Source organism: Lepisosteus oculatus, chromosome 1, assembly GCF_040954835.1.
Source record: "Lepisosteus oculatus isolate fLepOcu1 chromosome 1, fLepOcu1.hap2, whole genome shotgun sequence".
Lineage (NCBI taxonomy): Eukaryota > Metazoa > Chordata > Actinopteri > Semionotiformes > Lepisosteidae > Lepisosteus > Lepisosteus oculatus.
In genome coordinates, this window is record NC_090696.1 from 28,655,606 (window position 1) to 28,680,453 (window position 24,848).

At 41.8% G+C, this 24,848-nt stretch overlaps 1 protein-coding gene across 1 annotated transcript; it reads right to left on the reverse strand.

The window, feature by feature from the left end:
* Positions 1-1,898: 1,898 nt before the first annotated feature.
* smyd5 (SMYD family member 5) lies at positions 1,899-18,018 on the reverse strand. Its single transcript, XM_006629511.3, has 13 exons — positions 17,505-18,018; positions 15,389-15,497; positions 13,580-13,719; positions 12,767-12,888; positions 11,333-11,402; positions 10,004-10,111; positions 7,374-7,436; positions 5,785-5,855; positions 5,097-5,203; positions 4,519-4,575; positions 3,875-3,969; positions 3,098-3,168; positions 1,899-2,313 (listed from the first exon to the last, which is right to left on the reverse strand). Exons 1-13 carry the CDS (start codon positions 17,595-17,597, stop codon positions 2,172-2,174), a joined length of 1,248 nt encoding a protein of 415 aa, XP_006629574.2. The 5' UTR covers positions 17,598-18,018; the 3' UTR covers positions 1,899-2,171.
* Positions 18,019-24,848: the final 6,830 nt, after the last annotated feature.

Consider the following 24,848-nt stretch of genomic DNA (forward strand, 5'->3'; position numbering starts at 1 on the left):
ATACTACCCAATGTTCTCTACTGAAAACCAGTCATCTGAAAGACAACGCAAGAAAAAGACATCGAAAAAGAAAATCAGACAGGAGTGGAGGGCTTGGAGTCACACGGACTACCTCACAAGAAGACCAAGACAGCATGAGTTATGCAAATGAGAAATTTGTGCATTCTGTTTCAAACAGAAGACTACTTAAGAACGTATACATCTTTCCTGCTGTGCAGAACCATGACGTTTCTAATTGGCTGTGATGCATTGCCTATAGGAGCAGCTGATAAAGTCAGGATTTCCTTATTAGCTCAGTTCAAGACTGAGAGAAGTTTTGTGTGTTCCTCTAGACTTTTTCACACATTCACATTGTCTGTGGCAAATGCATGATATTACAAATACAAAGAAACAATAGCTTTGACAACTATGAAAGATAGAAAAAGTTATAGCTGCTCTGTAACTAATTCAAAGAAAAGCAGTCAAGATTAGTGGGCTTAATAGGAAATCCTTTCATCTTCTTTAGGATGAATTGTAAAACATATTCCATAGAGTTGTGGGAGTCTGGTACAAGCTAACTAGCCATACTGTTGAAGCTGATAGCCTGGTGTAGTTCAAGAACAAAATGGATGTGATCCTGGGATCCAGCTATTGTTACTACAGTACTTATTATGCAAGACAGCATACAGTGCTATTAGTTTGATCAACAAAACATCAGAATATTCAAGAAAGCACAAAATAAAGTACAATTAAAATGTATTTAAAAGACACAACTCCTACTAAATGATTAGACGCTAGAACCATATCAGAACATTTCAGTTTTAGATTTGTTTGATTCCAAATCCTTTCCTTCCAAGATGATTGGAAGATGTTCTGTGAAGGCATATAGGTCAAAGCCTGAAATCCTTCAACTTGTTTCCAAAATCCAGGGTAGGGGAAGCTCTGTAAGCTTTATGTCCTCTGCTGTCCCTCAGGCTCCACAGCATCTACTCACCAGGTGCAGCACAGCACTGGGTCCATAGGAAACGCAAGGCAAGGGCAATCAACAGGTGGACCTCACATCAAACAGCAACAACAGCATCATGTCCTTGTCAAGGTCTGGGTCCAGCTATGAACGCTGCTGATCGCATCATGGAGTACTGAATGTATATTCACAACTGCTCAAATGTAAAATACACCTTCGTTTGTAACAAGAAAAGGCAGGGGGTGTTTAACAGTACTGCAGTACTTTTTTAAAATAAAGTTCTTTACAGAGTTCTAGTTATGCTCCACATGACCTAGCTTGTGTTCCATGCTGACAGCATAATGTAGTGCTGGAGCCACACAGTAATCTGTGCTAGTGTGTGCATCTCTCACACAAGTGGACTCAACTGATCTAGATTGTAGAATGGAAAAGGCAACATGTGAGGCAGAACTGAAGAAAGTCAGACTAAACTAATGGAAGATCCATAATTCCAATTTCTCATATTTGCTAAATAGGCAGGAATAAGGTCGAAAATAAATAATAAATGTATTATAATAATTTATGTTTTAATCTTGTTTTAACAAGCCAAGATAAATTTCTCTTTATCTGCTCTGTCCTTAATCACATTCTCCTCAAGCTCACTGGCTAAGCCAGAGCTTTGTTACTGGAGCCACATGAGCCTGGCACACCTTCTCTTCTCTACAGCTGGCACATCGCTCATCCCTTTCATCCCTGTTACCTGTGATCCTTTCCAAGACCATGCATAATCAGCCAGTGTAGCTTAGGAAAGGAAGCTTCTTGGTAGAACCGTTGAACCTTCAGGGTGCAGGCCAGACTGGGGGACTCCCCCCTCCCCCAATAAGATGAGAATAGTACTGATTTTGCTCTCATCTCTGCCATCGCTACCTTGCAGCAGCCAGCAAACACATCAATGAGCAGAACAATAACTCATCTGCACGATTCCTTCCATTTTATTTAGAATCATACAAATGGGAGAAAGAAGTGAAAGAATAACAAGTGAAACATGACCAGCAGACTGAACCCATGTGTTTGCGGTCTGTGTGGATGTAGCCAGGAAGAGATTCTATCGCGTGCGAAGTCTGAAGAGTACAGTCAGGAAAGAGACTGACACAGTGGCCGCTGCGTGATCTGTGCAGAGGATCCATCACCACCAACTGCTGGGAGGGCAGGGCTGGCCAACAGCATTGTAGCATCAGCCTCGCACACATCAGACATCGGTCATCTCATCCTCCAGGTCATCCCCTTCAGTCTCCCCATCCCCCTCCTCCTCCTCCTCTTCCGAGGTCACATCAGGGTCATCAGCTTGGGAGTGACACTTGGGACAGGAGCAGACAAACAGGTAGTTCTCCCTGGAAAGACAAGGAGGACAGATGGGTGACCGTTTACAGTGTAGGGTGGTCCCAGCCAAGTTTGTGAGGCTTGATGGGCTGGTGGTCCAGGTTAGGGGCTCATTGCCAGAAGGGACACAGCTCAAGCGTGGAGTCTGCTAGTGACTGACCCGCCTCACGTTTCTTTCTTCAATGACGTGTCAACATGCGGCCCTGTCCCCAGTACAGTTGCAACAGCTGCTGTTGGAGAGACTAGGTAAAACATACAGCACATGTGCCGGACACAGAGCTCTGCTGAATGTAAGGGGGCCTCACCCGCTGTGGATCCTAATGCCCCAGTGTAGTGATTAAATAAGATAATTTTATTAGCCATATACAATTCTTGTATTAGGAATATGTCTTTTTCCATACTCCAACTTCCTCTCCCTGAGACACACAGACAGGGAGTGAAGCTTGGGGTCAGAGTGCAGGGTCAACCATTTATATGGCACCCCTGGAGTAGTTAGGGTTAAAGGCCTTGCTCAGGGGCCAAATGGAGCAGGATTCTTCTGCTGGCTACATGATACGAACTGGCAACCTTCCAGCCACAGGCACAGATCCTTAGCCACAGAGCCACCAGATCGCCCATCAGACACTATACTGCAAAAAGGTGTTGCCCTTCAGATGAGACAAAACCGAGGTCCTGATTCTCCATGATCTGCATTCTCAGCTCACTGGACAGAGAGCTGGGCTGCAAGACTGAAGGCAGAGAGCTGCTGCCCCCTTGTGGTGAGAGCAGGGAAGCATGACAGTAGAGTCTCCATACCTCAGAATCTTGTGACGACTGTGGCGGCTCCTCTCTCTCTGACAGCAGTCTAAATAGCTGATGCAGATTTCCTAGAAACGACAAGGAATCCACTTAGGAACTTAGGGCATCTATCACATGATTTTCAACTCTGCATTTTTACACGTTTGAAATCGGCAGCTGATCCAAAACTTTTTGCCAACTTCTTCGCTTCTGGTTTTTTCAACAAACCTTTCCAAAGGTTTCCACCTTTTAAGTGCCACATTTGCATCCTCCCTCTTCTGCTTCCTTGTCTCGCACTCACTGCAGTATTTTCTAAATTTGTCCCTATCTCTGCTTGTGCTTGCCATTTTTCCACCAGCTAACTTTTTTTCCAAGCTAGTTTAGCTATGACAGAATAACTTTTAGCTTGCAACCGATGGCCTATGACGTAGTTAGTGCAGGACACGCCTCCAGTTCTGAATAAAGCACCTGCTCTTCCACTAACTTTAGATGTCATCTTGAGCTAAAATAAGAGTTTTGTGTGTGGCTTTATTAAAATATTTAAACATGTATTTTTATTTTTATGCATGTGTGAAATGGGATTGGGGATTGTGGGGGGTGGCCAGCGCCTGGCCCTGGGCATCCACCCCCTTCGCCCCAGCCTTGAGATGGCCCTGCAACCATCTCACATACAAACATGTAGAGGCCAGATTATGCACACTGTATAGACCTTTTGATTTCAAAAGTCACAGAATGCCTTGTCCATGAGAACCTCAGTCGCCTCCAGGAGGGCAACCTTGGGGCAGGGCTCCTTACCTCCCCAGCGGTGATGTCGGAGAGCGCCGTCAGGTGAAGCAGGAAGTTGTTGTCAGGGAAGGAGGCCTCAGCGTTAGGAAAGCAGCTGTGGTTGCCTAGACAATACAAACAGCAATAGATGAAAAAGGAACATGGCAGAGCATCATCATCCAAGGTAGCTCAATCCAGAAACCAGCTGCGTATTCAGTCAGGTGCTGGTGGCACATGACAGGCAGTCAGCTTTGTTTTCTGCCCAATAGAAGCCAGCTGTCAGTCCTTATAACCACGACACCTGACAGCTGGGTTCTTCCCCGTTTAAACCCTTTTGTTTCCTGAAAGCAGAGGTTTGTAGACTGGGACAATGCACTGATATTTCATGTGTAAGAAAGATTACATAATTACTCATGGTGTTTTCCATGCCCTCACATTGGAAACAGACATTAAATGCCCTTTCCCATTTCAGCCCTAAAAGCAGAACCTTTGCCTTGAGAAAGATGCATTTTCCTTTGATTTCCATTTTGCATTCTGATTTCCATGTCTCCTACATAGCAGATGGGGGAAATGAAAAATGCAAAAGCTAGCCCTGGCCACATGCTAATTAGGCTGTCACAAAAGGAGTCAAAACAAACAATAGACCCTTCCCCAGTCCATGGACCCCCACTTACAGGAGCTCTGCAAGAGGAAGAGTCCAGAGCCCTCGCAGTTCAGGAAATCACCGGTTTCTGTCAAAAGACAAGTGTAACATTGTCCTGGTTACTGTTAGCTTTTAATTTAAAAAAGGATAGATGAACAGGTCCATCACATTTTGGCAATACATTGCCTTTTCGGTCAATCAATATTGTGTGCTGAGATGGCAAGTTTTGCTGAGCTTCCGAGTCCCCATTTCCCATCACTGTTATTTCTCAGACCCAGCCCTGGAGCTACCCAATTTTCTACCGGAGCTGACAGCATTCAACAGTAGGCTAAAGGAACATCAATACATTATCAAGAACCTCATTACAACAGTATTACACTGCAGATTCATTCAATCTTTGTTTTTTTGTGTACATCAGCAAGACTATTGTTCGGATAGGAAGTCAGCTCATCAGAGTAATTAAGTTAGAATGCTTGATAATATTATTAAGAATTTATCCTACCAAGACGACATCTTCTATACAGTATATCCCTCTCTTCAGTTTAAGCACAACTCATTTTTAATTATACAGAAAGTTCACTGTAGTATCATATGCATACGGTGCCTAACCTGTCTCAATGTCCTTGTAGAGCTGGTCAATATAGGCATCCAGCTGCTCCCTCGGCTGGACAGGCAGCTCCAGTGCATCACAGCCATGGACCCACTGACTGAGAGAACTGGGAAACGGCAGGAATGACACATTGTCCTGCGCAGCTCATCACATGCCAGGAACCAACTAACCACACATGCACCCCCTGATTTATTGCAATGATCATTAGCCCGTTAACTAGAACAGCCTCTCTATTAATAACCAATACCCAGCTTTCCAAACCAGCTTGTGATATCATGCATGAGTTCTATAATGGGTAAAGATGGGAGTGCTCAGAGCCTGCCTGAAGGCTTCAGTGGGCTCAGATAACTATATGGGTTTCCAATCCCTCTCTCTCCCTTCCCCATCGCATTCACTTTGACTGGCCCTCCATATCGCGGCACTGTGTGATCCTTGGACTACTTTCATTGAGATTACATGTTAAAAACTTACAGAGCTCAACACTGGGCTGACATTAGCAACTCTGCCTCATCTAACATTCAGTGCAGATCAAACTAATTAATCAACTGCATTTTTGTTTGTGGTAAATACTTCCCAAAGGGTCTGAATTAAGAATACATATCAGCCAAAAGTGACACTGTTTCTGCGTAATTGCATGCAACACAGACAAGCACAACTGGAAAAGACCAGAGATTACACAGCCCTCACCTGGTCCCAATACCCTGGCCATTAGTCCCCACCAAGGCGAAGAGAGAGCGGAAACCTTCAGGGCTGAACCACTGCAAGAGAAGGACATCCGAGTGAACAGAAAGGAGGAGAGCATCCTGTGTGCGCCCCCTCTGGTCCTCCAGTTCAGGTCAATATTAAAACCCAACATGGCCCTTTCTCATCTGAACATGAAAATGTTCTATTTTTAAGTAACTAGTAGGGTTGGGTACCTCCTCTGGAAAACGTACCATGGCATACCGTGATATACATGCATGTACCGTGGTATACTGCAAACCTTTTTCATGTTTATATATGGAGATTTTCTCGTATTTTGATTTCATGATTAGTAAAGCATTTCGAGTTGTATACAAAATAAAGTAATGAAAATTGTTGTTTTGTTGTTTTATTGGAACCAAAGAACTAGAAATAACAGAACAATTTAACAATATGCAGATTTTTGTCAATCATTAAATGATTAAATCTTTTTTCACAAGGTATTGGAGGTTCATTTTGCTTAGCAAGATAATGTAAAATTCAACATATGACAGGTGCTTGTAAGTTCTAGCATTTTCTCTTTACAATGAGTAAAGTTGATGTTTACAACCTTATGAAACATGTTTAGCATTTTCGATTGCCTTTGGCTATTTCAACTAAACTTCAAAGAATCCTCAATACTTGCTTAAAACATTGCTGAGACAAGATATTCTATATTGACTTAAACAGCTTAAACAAAATCCAAAAAGGAAACAATTCAAAGAATGTGTAATGGTAGCAATGGAATTACAAACACGATCAAGACTAGACTTCCTCCCTGACTAGAGTTACAGTAGAATCAGAAAAACTAGAAACAACAGCGCATGTTCAATGGGTCATTGGGGAAAGTCAAGGTCTTTCTGAACCAATCAGCTATGATTATTTCCATGTGATTTCCGAAATCACGGCATATTTCTAAACTTACTAGCCAATGATATGCAGGAAATACCTTTAGTGTGACTTTTTTTTTCTCACCCTTTTAAAGTTAATGACATTTTTATCACAGTCATTTTGTTCTTTGAATCAAATTTGAATTTATGAATGTGAACAGAAGACAACCTCTGTTAAAATTGAAAAAATAAAACCGCCGACGGAAATTGCCAGAAATTACTGAGCGTACCGGTCAGTCTAAAACATACCACGGAATGTACCGCGTGACTAAAGAACCGCAGTTTACCGGTATACCAGTTTTACCGTGCACCTCTAGTAACTAGTGTGATTGATGGGGCAACACTGTGGTGCAGTGGTTAGCACTGCTGCCTCTCAGCAGGACCCCCGACTTCAATTCAAGACCAGGGGTGCTAACTGTGTGGAGTTTGTATCTTCTCTCCGTATTCAGGTGGGTTGCTTGTTGCGACAGACTCAAGTTTCCCCACAACCCTGTATTGGATGAAGCACTTATAAAATGGATATAGTGTGATTGACTCCTAATACAAAAAAGTGCTGCGTCTTTCACATATAAAGCATCCCTGCAAATGCAATGATAAAGGAGGTGGCTGTCTGGCCAGACGATTTCTCAAGTGACAGCACAGCTCAAAGGAAAGTGCGTGACTAACCCTGCTGAGGTGATCGTCATACAAAGCTGCAGTAAAAAGGTTCCGCAAAGATTCCAGCTGGCCCTGAGAGAAAGAAAGAGACGGCATTGGATACAACACAGTTCACTCCCAGTGTGTACTGGGCACACCTTTGCAGGTCAGTTGGTGCATTTTAATTATGTGGGTGTTGGCACTGCCTGCTACCTCAGACATGGCTGTGATTTGCATTCCAAACGCATGGGCCTGTTTTCCTGAACTGTTTGACATTTTACAGTCTAGATCCTTATTTAAACAATAATAATCAGACAACATGCTTTTCTATATACATCCTCAGAAAACCCATTTCTTCCTCAATTATCCCAACTTCAATTAGAGAGTGGTCAGTGCCTTTTCTATACTCTTTCCTATATAAGATGGCTTGATTGCCCTCACCTGAACCCCACTGCTTTCAGGATGTTATGCTTCCCGTAATTAAACCCTGAGGTCATTCAAAAGTCAAAGCAACAGGTACAGCTCTGACTGTTGAATGAAAATCACACGGAATTTGGGATAAAACTTGTACCCGGAATTGCTTCTCAAGAATGTCTTCCTTTGTGCAGTACTTGGGATACTATTTCTTCAGTAAGAGGTAACAAGAGCTAATGTTAAATGTATAACTCTGTGGAATATCACCCTTTTCCATTAATCCCTATCACTACATAAAATGTATCTGATCATGAGCAATTCCTTGTTTTGAGAGTGCACACAGCAGTGAAAATATTGAAAATATTAACATGGTAATGGGAATGATTATGGTAAAAATTAAACTCTAAAAATTTCTCTTATAGCTTTAATCCACATTACAAGATCAGGTGTGGTTTGCATATCATTATGCCAACAAACACAGCGAGCCCACATATTCCTTTTTCTGTTTTCTCTGTTTAACTATATTACTCACACCAATCACAGGAATTCTCCAGTTCTCAAAATGAAAACTGCCTTTCTTTAGCAAGAACATGTGCATCTTCACTACCTTCTCTTGCTGTGCAGATGTGCCAGCTGCTGTGGAAGGCTGGCAGGGACACTCAACCTAGAGGAGCTGTCCAAGGTGCTGGAGTTCCAGCTCTCTCATTATCAACATTGCTGGACACTCTAGGGTGCCCTTCACTTGGTGCTTAACAAAGGTGCTCATTAAGAAGACATTTTCCACACATCAAAAGTGCCCCTAAATTCACACAGCACTTATACACCATAGCATTAAGGTAAAAATTGTGACAGCTGTTTATAATGCCAGGAAGAAATTAAGCTCTAAAAATAAACAGCAGCCCCAGTAGGTTTAGTTTTGCCTTGTCTGGGGTGCATTACAGTAGTGTTAACTGTCCATCTTGGCCAAATGCTCAAGGCAAACACGATTAGATGGCAAGCCACTGAAGCTAAGCAGGTGTGAGTCTGGGCATTACCTGGATGGGAGACCTCCTGGGAAAAACTATGGTTGCTGCCAGAAAAGGTATTAGTTGGGCCAGTAGGGGGTGCTCTGTGTGGAATCCTAATGCCCCAGTATAGTGCCTGGGACGCTATACTGTAAAAAGGCATCTTCCTTCAGAAGAGACATAAAACTGAGGTCCTGACTCTGTGGTCATGAAATAGATACATTCTGAGGTTTAAGGGAATTTCCAACACTGACAGGCTGAATGAAATGAACACTGTTAAGTTCTTTGATGAAACGCACATGAAAATAATCCTAAATGAAGATGTCAAAGATGAAATTGTTTTGCATTTTTGTTTGAGTAAATTAACACAAGACAAAAAACTCAGAAGGAAATGAATTTTGTCACACGAGATTTACTGTTCACACATTTACCATTGGTTGCCAAAGAGCATGCCAACTGTAAATGGTATAATCTTACGAGCTGATACTGGTTGTAGATTGCAAGGTGACAGACATGAAGCCCAGGCATTTCACTGTGCTGGCATGATGCTAGCACGATGTCATTAGCATATCACATGCTGGCCACAGGAATAGGGGACACCACAATTGTTTAAATTGGTCTTTGTCATTTTTCAACTGAAATAATTTGGTGTTGAAAGGGCTAGGTATTCAGAATATTATATCAGCAAGTTAAAAGACTTATTTTGCTCATCCTGCCCCATTTGTAAGTAATTCAGCATTGGCAGAGGCCTCTGCAGTAATAACAATAACACTGGGTAAATTGTAAAACCTTAAATACATACAAATGATCATTATTAACAGTGTCAAAATAAACATTCTTATTTGAAAAGACTCATGCCATGTTTTAAGATTACAATAAGATCAATTATTTTTGTATTTGGCCTCTGACCTTTCTGGGGGCCAATTTACTTTATGTTGTACAACAATCACTTGTTCTTCTTTATATAATGTTATCAAATGTATGAATCACATAATTATATGGTTAATGGTTCAAATTAAATCTTATTATTAGAGTAAGGCTTGCCAATACAGTGCTAAACATTTTCATTACAGATGGCTTAATTCTGTTACAGTCTATTTTTTTTTGTTTTGTTTTTCCCTGCTCAATGTCAGGTTTGTAGAACATTTTCTTTGCCATTTTTATTTTGCCACCCCAGTTGCACACACTGCACATATAGGAGTATTCACAGACTGAAACCAATTCCTATCTGCAGGCTCTCACCTGGAACTTCTCCCCCAGGAGCTTGAGAGCAATCTGCTCCTCCTGCTCGCTGGCTGTCCTGCTGCAGAGCTGAGAGAAGATACTCAGCCAGTGGCCTTTATCCTGAGCCTGCGAGCCAAACACAGACACTGCCTGAACACAACTCAACATGAAAATAACTCCTTTAATAACTCATTCTCCTCTCAGAGGTTATCAGGGGGATATTATTTGGATTTAAAAAACTGCAGTAACCTTTACTATTCAAAAACACCAACAGTGTCTTAGCCCTGCACAATGCTACTGCTTTGCTACTAACACACAATGCTACTAAAGAAGGTCAGGATATTCTTCACTCTGCATTTCATGCCAAAAACCTTATTTAGACAGACATTCATAGACAGGAGGACAGGAATTTAATTTGTATAAACACATCAAACCATTTTAACCTTGCATTTATGCTGACAACCAAAAGAAACATGATAATTTATGCAGGTATGATTTTTAAGAAATTAAGTGGATTTTGGACATGATTAAACGTTTTGGCATTTTCATTACTCATGACAGATCGATGCACTGAGTTGCCCCTTCAGTGACTAGACTTGACTGGGCATGGGTGAGGACGCGATTAAACCCACTGAACATCAACCCTGGTGAAAATCATGATGGAAACCAAGATGCTTTGCTTTATAAAGAAGAACAGTGCTTTCATGCCATCGGTATGTGGAAGGCTGAACCTGGTCAGCACCTTGTTGCTTGAATAGGCACATGCTTGCCCCAGCTCTCTGGGAGGAGCAGAGACGAATCCCTCAAGCCTGAAGCTAGCATCTTGTACTGTGTCCAACATTGGCCACGCATGCTACTAACCTATGACTTTCACAGCAGGCCCCTGGTGAGGAACCCCATCAATAAATATAAACCAGCTTGATACATTTACCCATGGTCATGTCAGTTCTACAAATTAGCAGTACAACTGCAAGAAAAAGATTGGCAATAATAACATTGTGATTTACTGCAGCTATAAGATAGATTTTTCTTTTGATGCTCAGTATAAAGTTCAAACCCATTCAATGGTCTTGATGCTGACAGATGGAAATCATTATAAATGTCCAGGATAGAAAATAAGAGTTAAACTCATAAATGAGGAAGTCCTGGCCACACTTAATTCATCTCAGTATTTCTCTAGCAACGCATTATCAAAAGTATAGAAAGAATTAAAAGGTTTTACTTTAGTGCGATTTGTCAATGCTAGAATTTTCATTATGGCACTTTTGGTTGCTTTCTAGGGTTAAGAAAAAGGAAAGAGGAAAAATCAGGGTGTAATTTATGGAAATAAAATAACTGGTACTGTACCTGTTTTACTATTGCTACCATCCGAGCCATTAACATAATGCTGGCGGTCTCTGGTGGGTAATGCATGCTCCTGGGAAACAATAAGAGAGACAGTCAGACAGACAAAGGCGTCTGTTAGTAAGCCAGGTCTGCAGCCTGCTGTGCGCAGTGTGGCAGAAAATCACATTTCACTGTAAAAGTGCCGGAAGATGGCACAAAAGGGAAGTTTTTTTTAGCATGTGCGGAAATTGCTGGACTTTTCCTCCTTTTTGGTGTGCCAGCAATCACCTCTTTAACAAGCACTTCTTTAAGGTGCATTGTGCTGGAAGCCTAGCTGAGCAAACAGTATTAACACCAGCACTATAGTCCATCTGTTCCATTAGGTTTAACGCCAGTTACCAAAGTAGCAAAGTCTGCAGAAGTGTTATCATGCCCATCCTCGTTGATAAATTTTGAACCTTTCCTTTTTTTTATTTGTTACACCAAGGTTGAACTATAAGGGAAAAATGTCACCCCCCCCAACTAATGTTCTAAAGAAATAAACACCGAGAGGCTCTGTCCAAGACCCTCCACCATAGCTTCTGTGAACTTTGCAATATGGCTTATAGAGATCACCAATGACTGACTCGGCCCGGACAGCAATATTGTGATGGCCCGGACAGCCAGCCAAATACAAGGGTTACAGCCAGCAGGACACGCCGAGGAAGTGTGCTGGTGAGGAAGTGCCCTCACTGGCCAGAGAACACGCCTGGCACTTTCTTTAAGCTCTTCTGCATGGCTGTGCTGAAGACTGACAAAAGCTAGCTGGTCACGTTTTAATTTAGGTCTTCTCCCGATGTTCCCCCTAGATGGACTTCACAGGAGTCCTAGATGAGCCCACCTTGAATCTGGGCACACCTGCTCATCACACACCTTTCTGGAATCAACTGAGACCGTACCTGCAATGCCTTTTTACAGCTTCTACTGAAAGGACATTTGAACAAGTAAGAAACGCCAATTAAAAACAGCACGGTATTCCCTTTGAACTGCTATCATCATTATAAGAATATTTTCTCCCACAGTTTGACTGGAGAGCTGTGTCAACACGTGTTGGTTGCAAAGGAAAAAGTAAAGGTTACTTCCATGCTGAAATCTGAAAGAAAAAGCTGTTTTCTCTCAGGTTATTGAGACCTTATGCAGAAAACGTTTTTTAAAACTAAAGGAGGTTAAATTACTGAGAAAAATAAATTATAAATGTATTACTATAATTATAAATTATAGATTTGGACTGCACTACAACACGGGTGGCTGTAATTCTGTGCTCCAGAGACTGCGCGCACACGGTACAGTTATAATAAATGTTTTCAGGTGAAGTGTTCTCCTTGTGAAATTTCAGGCTCCACACCCAAGTCTTTCCCTCCCACCTTTCTTCTTTTCCTGGAGGGCCCAGCTGTGCCCCCTGTTCCCCACACTCACCTCCAGGCCTCCTGCAGTTTATTGAGTGGGTGCTCCAGGTCGTCCCGGGACTGGCCCAGACACAGCACCTGGTGGTATTGCTCCAGAGCTGCCCGCCGGCACTCAGTGCTGCAGTACATGACCTGCAGGGGGAGACACCGAGTCAGCGCAGTCCATCGCCCAGGCTGTTGCTGCAGTACAGCATCAATTTACCCTCATTCTGCTATCTGTTCTGTTTGCACAGATATCAACTATTCTGTTCTCTACTAAGCAAAAGAAAGAAAAATGAAAATAGGAATGAAGGGTGTGATTGGGGAGTACTTTTGCACTAGATAGCCCTCTTTGTGTTTTTTTAGAACACTCTGGTGTCCTCCCTCTTACTAAAGATGTGTTATGTAAAGTTCTTGGTGTTGTCAGGGTGTTTGGCATCTCTAAATTGACTCCATGTGCTTGTGTACATGTCCCGCACCAGACTGACTGGTCCTGTTTTGCACACTGCGCTTCCTGGAAGGGCTCCTGGCTGCCAGGACCCTCATCAGAAACAACCAGCTTTCTGATAATGGCTAGAAGAAATAATGCAACCACAGATTAAGAAAAAAAAACGACGAAGATGTTCCTTCTATTGGGCAGAGCCGCTGCGCAGTGATTAGCATTACTGCCTCACAGCACTGGGGCCCTGAGTTCAATTCTTGAACTGGGGTACTTCTGTGTGGAGTTTGTATGTTCTCCCTGTGTTCCTGTGGGTTTTCTCTTATAGTCCAAACACATGGTGGTGGTTGAAAGAGGCTGCAAGCAGAGGAGGAGGAGATGGGCAGGGAGCAGGCAGATTAATACCTGGCAGCGTGGGCAAGCCTGGTGGAGCTCAGGGCGGATGCTGCACTGCTCGGGGTGCGGCAGCAGGAGACTGGCATTGCCGCTGAGCCTCCGGGCATTCTCCTCCGCCGTCTCCAGAGAGCGCAGGCAGTACTCGCAGGCTGGGGCCGCAGGGCAGAAACACAGACAGAACACGGTGAGCAGCACTGACACACCGGCCGAGCTCAAAGAGAAACAGAAACAGCATCCGCCATCTTGAAGAATTAGTTAACGTTACAAAAGGTACATCATAAAACACTTCTCCACCAAGTAATAAGAACAGGTCCCAGAGTCCGTCACCAAACTGGAGACAATTCATGAACAGCCACCACCTCTACCTCAGACTCAGCACTGTCAACATATAAAATAAAGAAATACATGTCTTTATAGCCTTATTGCTTTATTCATGGACACTTTGGAAGGGCACACAAACGTGTGTCATTTTAGAGATTAAACGAACCTAAAATTTCATTAAAACACTCTTTGAAGGATCCCAGAGTATGAGCATCAACCCCCGCATATTCCCATCTTTTTCAAACATTTGTCATTCCACATCCTGCTCTGCATCTAGTTTTTTTTATTACAATTTGCATTAAAGGGTATACAAACAACATAGGCTTATTTAAACACCACAATAAACAGCATTAATGATAACTTCTACTGCAGTACAACACAAATATGATTCATTTATTCAAGAAACATAGAATAGTACTTTAACAGGATTTCATTTCAAATTGAAAAAAGAAGAAAAAAAACTTTTTAGTTGTCAAGCCTTATCAGCAGAGCAACACAGATGTCCTTGAGACACTAGGAGAGACAGTGCTGTCTGCAATACAGAGGGAAGTGAAATCAGCACCAGTGAAGTGAACAATTCTGATGGGGGGGATGCACTGGGAGATTCACAGGGTCTGAAGGTCTGGAAAGGTCAGCAAATGCCCCAAGAGTTTCAGGGTGCTTTGTTGATCATGTGCTATTAGAAATTTGGTTTGTACTCAAGTGAGAGCTTTTTTTCACCTGAGTGAAAAAAGCTTCCCCTCAGAAAGTACTGATAAAACACTTTCCCTCTTTTACAATACCCCCCATTTCTCTAGGAACAAATCATGTCTTTTTTCAACCACGTCTGTAGTTCAGTGTCCTTTTCTTCTTTAATACAGTCCTAAGAGCTTCCCTCTGCAACGCAGAAGTGAGAAACTCAGAACTCAGATGGTGCATTCAGCACTTCATAAGAGCCAGGACATGACTTCTTCCGGACTGCATCTAGACACTGAGATCTAGATAAAACTCGGTTGTATAAACGGGTTGCACTTAAACACCATGGCTGGGGAACATCCTATCAGACGGACACACGAAGAGACAAAGGAACAAAGAGGGAGTTTCTCTCTGTCCCACGATTCCTCTGAGCACAAAACCGATTGGGAAGGCAAACTGCCTCTTTTCCATTCCACAGGGTGTCAGGCTGATCATGTCTGTCATTAGGAGGCTGCAAGCATCAAAACTACCAGGGCTACTGATGAATCACCCAACAAAAGAGACTACATTTGGCCATTTGGCAATGCATTTGTGCAGTACTGTGTAACATCCCTCGCAGTATGACTTAAGGGAAAAAACATTCTGGGAGAAGACGGGTATTTGGTAATTTCCTGTTATTGTTACTAAAACAACATAATGGCATAGGTATAGAAAAAATACTTTAGTGCTGAATAAGCATATTGATTTTAGAGTTAACTAGACTAGGCTACAAACCTGTAATAATAATGATAAAGGTATTGGAATCAACAATTCTCACCTCACCTCTGTATTTATACAAGGCATTCCACAGGAACTGCGCGGACACCAGGGGGCGCTCAATAAATATATTTTCTCCTTTGCAGATGGCTTTCTTGGCAAACAATCCTCTTCCCTACAAGTGAATAACAATTCAGGTGACACTTCTGTAGGATTTGACTCAGCTCCAACCTGCTTCATCAAACAAGATGTTAACAAGCCGTTAAGCTCAGCACTAACGAAGCCATTAGAGCTTTGCTGCAACATGATGTGACCAGATTGATGTGCTCTTGTTGTTCACCTGCACTGCCAGGAAACTCTTCCTGTGTGTCTGGCAAGCGAAACAACAGAAATAGTGGCCACTACCGCAGAAAACAAGACCACAGAAGATCCTATGACACATTTCTGGGCACACCAGAGCTCTCAGTCGCACAGTGTAATAACAGAAGGATTACTAAGAGCTCTTCCATTAGTTTTCACTCTCGACACACACTGGAGTCTTTATTTAATAAATTATAGGCATCTTTAGATCACCACACTGAGGAGCAAAACAAATTGAAAACGTGCCGATCAAGCAATAAGCCTGTTAGTCCAATTAAGGATTAAATGCCCCGAAAACAGTCCCTGGGCAGCTTCTCTGAAGACATGACCTGAGCGCTATGAAGCAAAACGGACTCATGACTGCTCACCCACCCACCTGAACCGACATCCTGGCCCAGCGTGGAAGTTATATCCCAGGCCCATGGGAATGTCTGACCTCAATACCGCAATCAACAGCACACAGCCAGTCAGGCACTGCTGGGGTTGCATGGGCTTAAATCATTTACAAGTCCAACTACTAGTCAACACTGACCCCTGCAGTTTAGTAAGGCAGTCAGATAATACCTCTCAGCTGAGCACTCCGGTGGCACACAATTCAAAGGGATGCCTTAACCCCCTCCTCACTGGCACAAGGTCCCAATGACAAAGCCGAGACAGAGGCTGAAAACATTTATGAAACGTTTATTATTTTAAAATAATAAATCCTATAAATACATAGTTTTCATGTCTCACCAGTACAATGAACACAAAAGCCAGTAGCTTGTAAAACCAGTCTAAGTCAAACTGCTGGGCAGCGGTACTGCGTTTCAATATTCGATGGTATGAGAGGCAATACAGCATGAATCTGCTGCTGGTCTTCATTTGCTGTGGACATTCCAAAACAACTACCCACAATCCAGGCAATAACAGATTTCCTCATGCATCACATGACAACCAGTTCACTCGCAGACCCATCGCAGGACATCACAGTCACAGCTTACAACTGCACTGGTTATTTAACATTTATTTAAAAATCACAATGTGCAGCTTGCATGATCTTCATAAAATATATTATTTTCATTAATCACATGCTTAGGCCTATGCTATATTCATTTACATGATCACAATTTCTTGACGTCCCACTAATCTTATATTTTTCCATAAGGTTTGATGTAACGGAGGCAAAACTGAATGATATTATAATTCTTTGACTCCCATTTTTATTAATGTGTAAATTTTACAATCACTGGACAACTGAAATATTCACACAATATCAGTGGAATATCAGTGAAAATTCAGTGCAAAATCCTCATTAAAAAATGCCATGCTCGTCAAGAACAGACGCCCGTAATAGCATTGTTGCTCGCTAGTATTTCTATTTTAAATAATACTTGACCTAACGCTCCTATTCATTGGGACACGTTTTTTAATAAACCTCATGTTAGCTTCTGAAGTTAATAATCTGTAAACAATTTAAAAAGCGTATGAATCTAATATAATAGGCGTCACAAATACAAAATACCGTTTCTCAGTCTCGTAACATGATGATACTACAGTACACCGTTATGTCCTAGATCATCGTAGTCCTGCAGTATTTTGAAACTAGGCCATGTTAAGGATTCAAAGCCGACTCCACTTCGAAATTATACAAAAGTAATAGATGAATACAGTTACTTTTCTCAATTTGCCTATAACCTAAATGGCATGACTCGTGACAACCCTATATACCACATACTTTGCCGGCCAGCATGGCAGCAGCATTAAAGAAAACATTAAAAATACTGTACTGAAATTCACAACGGTAAACAAAATTCCCTGAATGACATTTCCTTAAAACACCCACCTTGACTTTATCAATGAATCGGACCTCGACCAAGCCGCCGACTTTACCGGGCTCTGAGCAGAACGAAAACATGTCACCGCTGGGGGCGGCCATCTTGAATTTACCCTCTCACCCCTGACTCCGCTCCCGAGCCAATAAGGCCGCGAGACCGCGCGGCCGACTGTCTCGCCGCGACCCAGTTTCCGCCTGGGTGACAGATTGTGTTTTTTTTTTAAAAAAAAACTTCGCTCAAAGTTTAAGATTCTGAGAAACATTAGCAGTTCGTGTTGAACGTTGGCGCTGTCTTTTGTTTGTTACATTAATTTTGTCTGTAGTAGTTATTCCATGTCATATCTTTATCGTCAACGTGGTAAAGAGAGCGCACTATTTTTTTTGTCCCTCCGTGTGTAATTGCGGCAAAGTGTTTCACCTTTAAGAGTGCTGTTGAGAGTGTACATGGACTGCAAAAGTACAGGCGCATTGGATAGCCTGTCAATCCTTAAAGTCTGCAGGATTGCGTAGGAAAGCTGGTTCTGATATTATCTTTTTATAAACTCGACCCCTTTCCTAGACATTCCGGGATAAAATAAACGGCTGCAGTCAGAAATGTGGGCTGCTTTTCCCCTACCATACATATTTAGCATACTGTAACTCTTAAGCAGCTCTACCCAGTGGTAGAAAACCCAGTGGGCTTTTCAGCTGAACTTTGAGAGCCCGTTTTCAGGAGCATCTGATGCGAAACGACAGACTGAATCCGACCACCAGTTTTCTAACCGCTTGTTCTTAACCCAGTGCCGCAGGGGAGCCGGAGTACGTCCCAGAAACCAATGGGTGTAAAACAGGATGCACTCTGAATGGGAGGCCAGTCCGTCGCAGGACACACACAAACGCATTATTTCATTCGCACCAGGGGCAATTCTCCCGGAAGCCCGTTAACCTACCAAGTATGTTTGGGGGCTGTGGGAGAAAACCCACGCAAACTCCACGAAGATAGAAAACCAGGTCCGGACTTCAACCCAGGTTCCCAGCGCTGCGAGGCAGCAATATCAACCACTGTGCCCCAAGACGTAATCTACATAGTTGATAGAAATTAATTGTGTCTCCAAATTAAATACGCACCTCATAATTATAAATAATTGCTTACAATTACAAAGCGCTTTTCTGGACACTTCACTAAAGGCGTATAGCTTCAAGGACGTTAACGAGGCAGAATGCAGGTTCTATATTCATCTTAAAGCCCAGAAACGCTCACAGACACCTGGAAATTCAACCACACGAGGCGGGCAACGTGTGAGCAGGTGTTTAAAAGTCAGGTAGTCAACGTCTTTCTTCCAGAACTTCTGTAGACTGTGCTTTCTGTCTCTCTTTTTGTATTTCGCTCACATTTCTTTTTTTTTATCTTGTCCAATATTACCAACATTGATGTAGAGCCCCTAGACCGGCGTGAAAGAAGCTGCCTGGGGGTTTTAACTGAACGACCAGACTCCCTGCTGACCCCTGTCGGCGAAGATCAGTAAATGATTGAATTCACAGCACGGCCACTAGGTGGCTCTCTAACGTCAGAAGAGTGAATGACTACGTCGGTCAGTCTGTGTGGTCTGAGTAATAAACTTCTTTAACAACGAGTGTCCTTTTCAACCTGTCATGCGGTTCATTGTTCCTCTCTGCGCGTATAAAGGAAAGGGGCTGGACAACCACTTTAATGAGATGTGTAAATGGATGGCAGATGCTAAGACCAGACTCCTGTGAAAATGTCTGGAAATTCTCCATGCTGCACTCTCAGTGAGATGTTTATTTAAGAAGCTAAGAGGACAGCGGCCTTTGATCGAGTATTGCCCACATTTCTCTCTTGTTTTGTCCAGCTACTTGCCCATGTATCTTATCGGCTCCTTGAGCTGCCCAGTTTGTTGACAGTTAGGGTTAGTATATTTCTAAGATCACCTTTATGATCAACTTTATGGTTCTTTGAAAATTACTACATTGAAAGGCACTATATAAAAATGATCATGCTAAATAATTGTATAATTCTTAACTATTATACAGCACTTTTCATCCCAAAGGAAACCAATGTTTTTCACATATAAAGTTTATGCAAAAGCTCGGGCAATCCTGGTCAAACTGAGAGTTTCATAGACTAAATGAAAAGACGCTAACACAACCTCTGCAGGGTACAGACTTAAACATGACATATTTATGCACATTTTAATGCACAATTACTATTTATTTACTGAATTTAACAGATTGGAAAAATTAAAAAGTGAATGTGGCATGTGCAAAAATTTGGGACCCTGCCAGTCAATACTTAGTAACACATCCTTTGGCAGAAATCACAGCTTCTAAATATTTCTTGTAGCCAGTTAAGAGTCTGTGCTCTTGATTTAGGATTTGTTTCCGCACTCTTCCCTCCAGAACTCTTCTACCTCAGAAATATTCTTAGGTCTTCTTGCACACACTGCATATTTGAGATTTCCCCACAGATTTTCAATAATATTAAAGTCTGGGGACTGTCACGGCCATTCCAAAACCACAATCCTTCCCTCCTGTTTGGACTTCATGGTTGATTTTGAGGTAAGTTTTGGATCATTGTCTTGCTGAAATATCCAAACTCTTTTCAGCGGCAATTTCTTCACTGGTTCTGGGACATTATCGTCTAGGATGTTTTAAAAAAAGTTGGTTGAATCAATTCTTTCTTCCACCCGCACAATATTTCCTGTGCCAATGGCTGCCACACAGCCACAAAACAGAATAGATCCACACCCATGCCTCACGGTTGGCAAGGTGTTCTTCAAATGCTAAACCTGTTGTTCTCCAAATGTATCTTTTGTACTTGTGGTCAAAAAGTTCATTTTTTGTTTCATCAGTCCACAGCACTTTGTTCCAAAATGTTTCTGGCTTATCTAAGTATTGTTCTGCACACTTCAGACGTTGCCTTTTGTGATGAAGTCGCAGGAAAGGTTTCCTTCTGATGACTCTTCAATGCAGATCATTTTTGTGCAACAGGCTGTGGACCACTACTGTGTTGTCAGCTAATCCTTTCTGCAGGTCCTTTGCTGTGATATGGGGGTTCTTCTTTGCATTCCTGACCAGTCTACAAGCAGTTCTATCACAGGTTTTTCTGGGTCTTCCAGATCTTGCCTGGATCTCAACAGTTCCCCTTAACTTCCATTTCTTAATGATGTTTCTGACAGTGGAAATGCCAAGATATATGTAGATATCTTTTTATAGCCTTCCCTTGCTTCGTAAGAGTCAATTATCCTTATTATTTTAGTCGTGAGTCAGATACTTAGAGGAGCCCATGGTTGTTGAGAGCAGGCACAACATTCTGGGAGGTTAGAAGGGTCAGAGTATTTATTCAACTCTAGAGTTGTCTTCACCAGGCTTAACTTAAGGACTAACGAGTCAGTCAAGTTTTGAAGCCTCAAAAAGTATTAATAAATCAACTGGAAGGGTGCCCAAACTTTGGCACAAGCCACATTCACTGGTTTTTTGCAATCTGTTCATTTCAGCAAGTAAATAGTAATTTTGCATTAAAAATGTACATAACTATGTCATGTATAAGTTTGTGTCTTGCAGAGGTTTTGTTAACTACTTTTCACTTAGAGATTCAGTGAAACATGCAATTTGACCAGGGTAGCACAAACGTTTGCACACAACTGTAGGACAGGACCAGCTTTATCACCCTCTTGGGTGCCACACAGTAGCCCCACTGCACAGCCCATCAGGCAGAAAAGAGAGGTATTCCTTCACCGATCAAATGAAAAATAAACTTAAGGGAGAACAGACTGAACAAACAAAGAGCGGAAATTAGCCAGGACACCAGGGTTAACACCCTTACTCTTGCAAATAGTGGACTGTGATATTTAATACAATACAATAATACTTTATTGTTTGACTTCTCAGAAATCTGTTTTACATGCAAGCAGCTATGCTTTACACAGAGACTTAGAAATCATATAAAAGCAGAACAAATAAGCATTGCGTTTTAAAATAAATATAACATATAAGTCATCAAACCATACATAGTCCTTACACACCACTCCTACAGGAATCCACATAGATTACCAGAACCTGTAACTTTACTTTTGCCATAATCACCATAAACACATATAACCACATATTACCACTTCATTTTTCCACTGATCGCACTTGTCCATAAGATATGGATAAAGGTATTCCTCATTATGTTACGTCTGCGTTGAACTCTAACTGCATTAGTTTGCATTCTTCATGTAGAACATGGGGGATCATAGAAGTTACTAAACTAGAACAGATCTGATCTAAAGCAGGTAAATAAAGTTCTAACAGAACCCAATCCTGTATATGTGGTTGACCTACAATATTTAAATAATAACCCCTGTGCTACCTCCAAGTCATGGCAAATCAGTACAGACTGGGCACTGAACATCTGAGTTTAGCAAGCTCATGGCGAGCAGTACGCAGGGTTAAAATGGGAGATATTCTATCCCCATTGTAATTGATTATTAGTAAATGATAGTAAATGGTGTCATACTGCACAGCAGAGACAAGTCACGGTGACTGATCTGCCGCCCTTTCAAGCCATTTCCTTTTCTCTGACACAAGGAGCTGTAGTGGAAAGTGTGAGTGCGTTCATTAGATGTCTCTTTCATTGCCTGTCAGTGGTTTTTTTCCAGTTAATAGCACAATTGTTTCTTATTACAGACATTCCCCTCCCTCCTGTAACCAGGCCGCCTGCACACAGGTGTTCATAGTCTATAAGCACTACTACAAGAGCCTTAGAAGTCTCAAGACCGAGTTCATGTGCTGTATAGCTGAATGCTTTGTAATGCAGGAGTACATTTAAGAATAAAACCTGACAGGGCAATCTCATTGTGCAGCTTTAAGAATTCTGTGTTTTCATTGCAGGATATTTTGAAAATAGATGTAGTTCTTAAAATAATCAGACAAGCAGTAGATTATCATGCTATATCCAAGATTGTATCATAATAAGGAAATACTTAAATGTGATCCAGAGTTTTAGCTAAGTAAAAATAAAGTTTCTGGGCTTGGGGCATCTTAGGTCAAATGGATATGGTTTGTTTTAATGGGGAGTGCCTAACACAGAATGAGCAATACACTAACTCTCTCAGAGCGCTGTTTAAGTGCTGTCCTTTCCTGGGCAGGATCTCTGGGGGGAAAAGCCCCGTTTGACTTGGTAAAGACCTTTCCACATCAACGTCACAGGACCATGCTACAACCCTCATTATTTTACAAAAATCCCTCACAGTACACGAGCGAAGACTCTCATAGTCTTGCACACCGTCTCTCAGGCCCACTCTGACCCACAGCACACCCGCTCTGGCCAAGACTCATCCCTGACCTTCTCCTCATCCTCAGTTAATCATAGCAGCAGTGGGGCTGGGGGAGCCTCTGTCCTTCTGGAATGCAGTGTGTAATGAAATATACTGTAATTTGCACATATGTTGGCACAGCAGTAATAACAGTGTATACGCAAAGTAAGCTGAGTGGCATTTCGTTTTCTATTGCTCTCTTCAGGTCAGAGCCTACCAGAATGCAGCACAGAGGTAAAATCAAACAAGCATGTCAAACAGCACATACAGACAAAATCATCAGCATATAGGTACATTCAATGAAAACTATTGCTTCAGTTCCTCAAAATCAGACACCAATGGATTACAGTAGTTATGTGAAAGTGTCCTGACTCCTGTTTAGACCTACAATGTAAGATATTCTCAGTGGTCAGGATATGTTAGATTTTCCTGGGATTGTATCTCTGCTTTGTTGAGACAGAACCATGAGAACTTTGATGTCCACGTTTGCATATATATATATTAATATTCCTCTCCCTGTGGTAAAACTCACTGCTCTAACAACAATATTTTGAGTCCTGCAACTTTGTTTAGCTTCCTTGTAAGGGCACAATCAAGTCCCATGATAGTGCAAGTTGTCAACCAGAAAACAGTGTTTCATTATCATTTTGTAATTGTGGACAGAAAAGTAATTGATCAAAGGTCATGGACGCATTTCTCCAATACCACCCAAGATGAAACATCCAATGACTAACAACTAGTTGTTAATAATAAATAACTCCAGTGTGCTGGTTAGCCTGTTGATAGTACGGGTATATGCTTCAGGATGATCATCCAACTGCACAGTGCAGATATGGTTTAAAAATGCAAGGCCCCACAAAGGCACAGCACAGAAGTCAAGGCTTTTTACTGCTGAAATGCTGCACATTAAATTTCTTTATAGCGTAGCCCTGCAATTTGCATAAACTTTGTGTAAGAATTAAAATCTTTGGCTGGCATTAATGTCTGCCTGAATTACAACTCCTTTAGTGCTCTGAGTTATAGAACGTGCAGGGTGCACCTCTCCCAGAATGGCACATGGATTGTTTTCTGATTCTTTTCCAATCTGGGCTTTAAAAATTACAGACCTAAGTATATTTCGATGTAATTGAACCAATGCAATCAGAATCATAGAGCCCAGCTCTTATGATGCTAGTGATTTAAAAGGGCTGAAAGTAGCTCTTGGACCCCAGTACCTCAGTTGTGCATCAGTGCTGTGGAGCAACATTTGGAAAGCCTTCTTAAATAATGGAAATAGTGGAATTTAATTCCGCTCCAAAAAGTAGAAGAAAAGGCTATGGAGCCTCTTCAGCTGAATTAATTTGTGCTTGGTGAAGTAACTCTTTGCTCTAACCTCTTCCAAAACTAATGCTCACTTATTAATTATTGATTTTTTTCAAGCAGAGAGAAAGGACCTCATGCCTGAAGAGGGCTTAACACCCAAAACATTTTGTTTTTTATTTTAAATTTCTGAGTGGCATTTAACTTTACTTTTCCAAAACAGTTTTTGCTCAATGGAACTGTTTTCTAAAGGAGCTGATATTTTCTAACCAATTAAAATTTTACCCAAAGTGCTTTCTACTCTCTCAATGAAAGTCCTTCAGCATAGTTCTCACATATTGGAGCCAGAGAGGTCTTTTCATAGTCAGAAACTCAAAGAGGCCTGTTGACTTTCATTAGGTTCCATCCATATTCCAATTGTCCTCCATCTGGGCTCATTCGCGTGCTCTTCAATGCTATCCAGAGCACAGCTAGTTACAATTCACACCTCTGACATGGACAGGGAATCCCAATGTTCCATGGAAATGATTGCAGGAGAAAACTGCACCATTACCATCAATGAAGGTCTTTTGAAAAAATAGCTCAGGAATGGCTAGTGAATCACTATGGGGTAAAAGTATCTCCCCAATCATAAAGCGATAAGGACAAAGAATTAAGGTTTTGTTTACCCAAGACAGATATTCTGGAAGGTTAAGAGAAAAGGATGCAAACATATAATTTTTTTTTCTATGCTGAAAGGTAAAAAAATAGAAACACA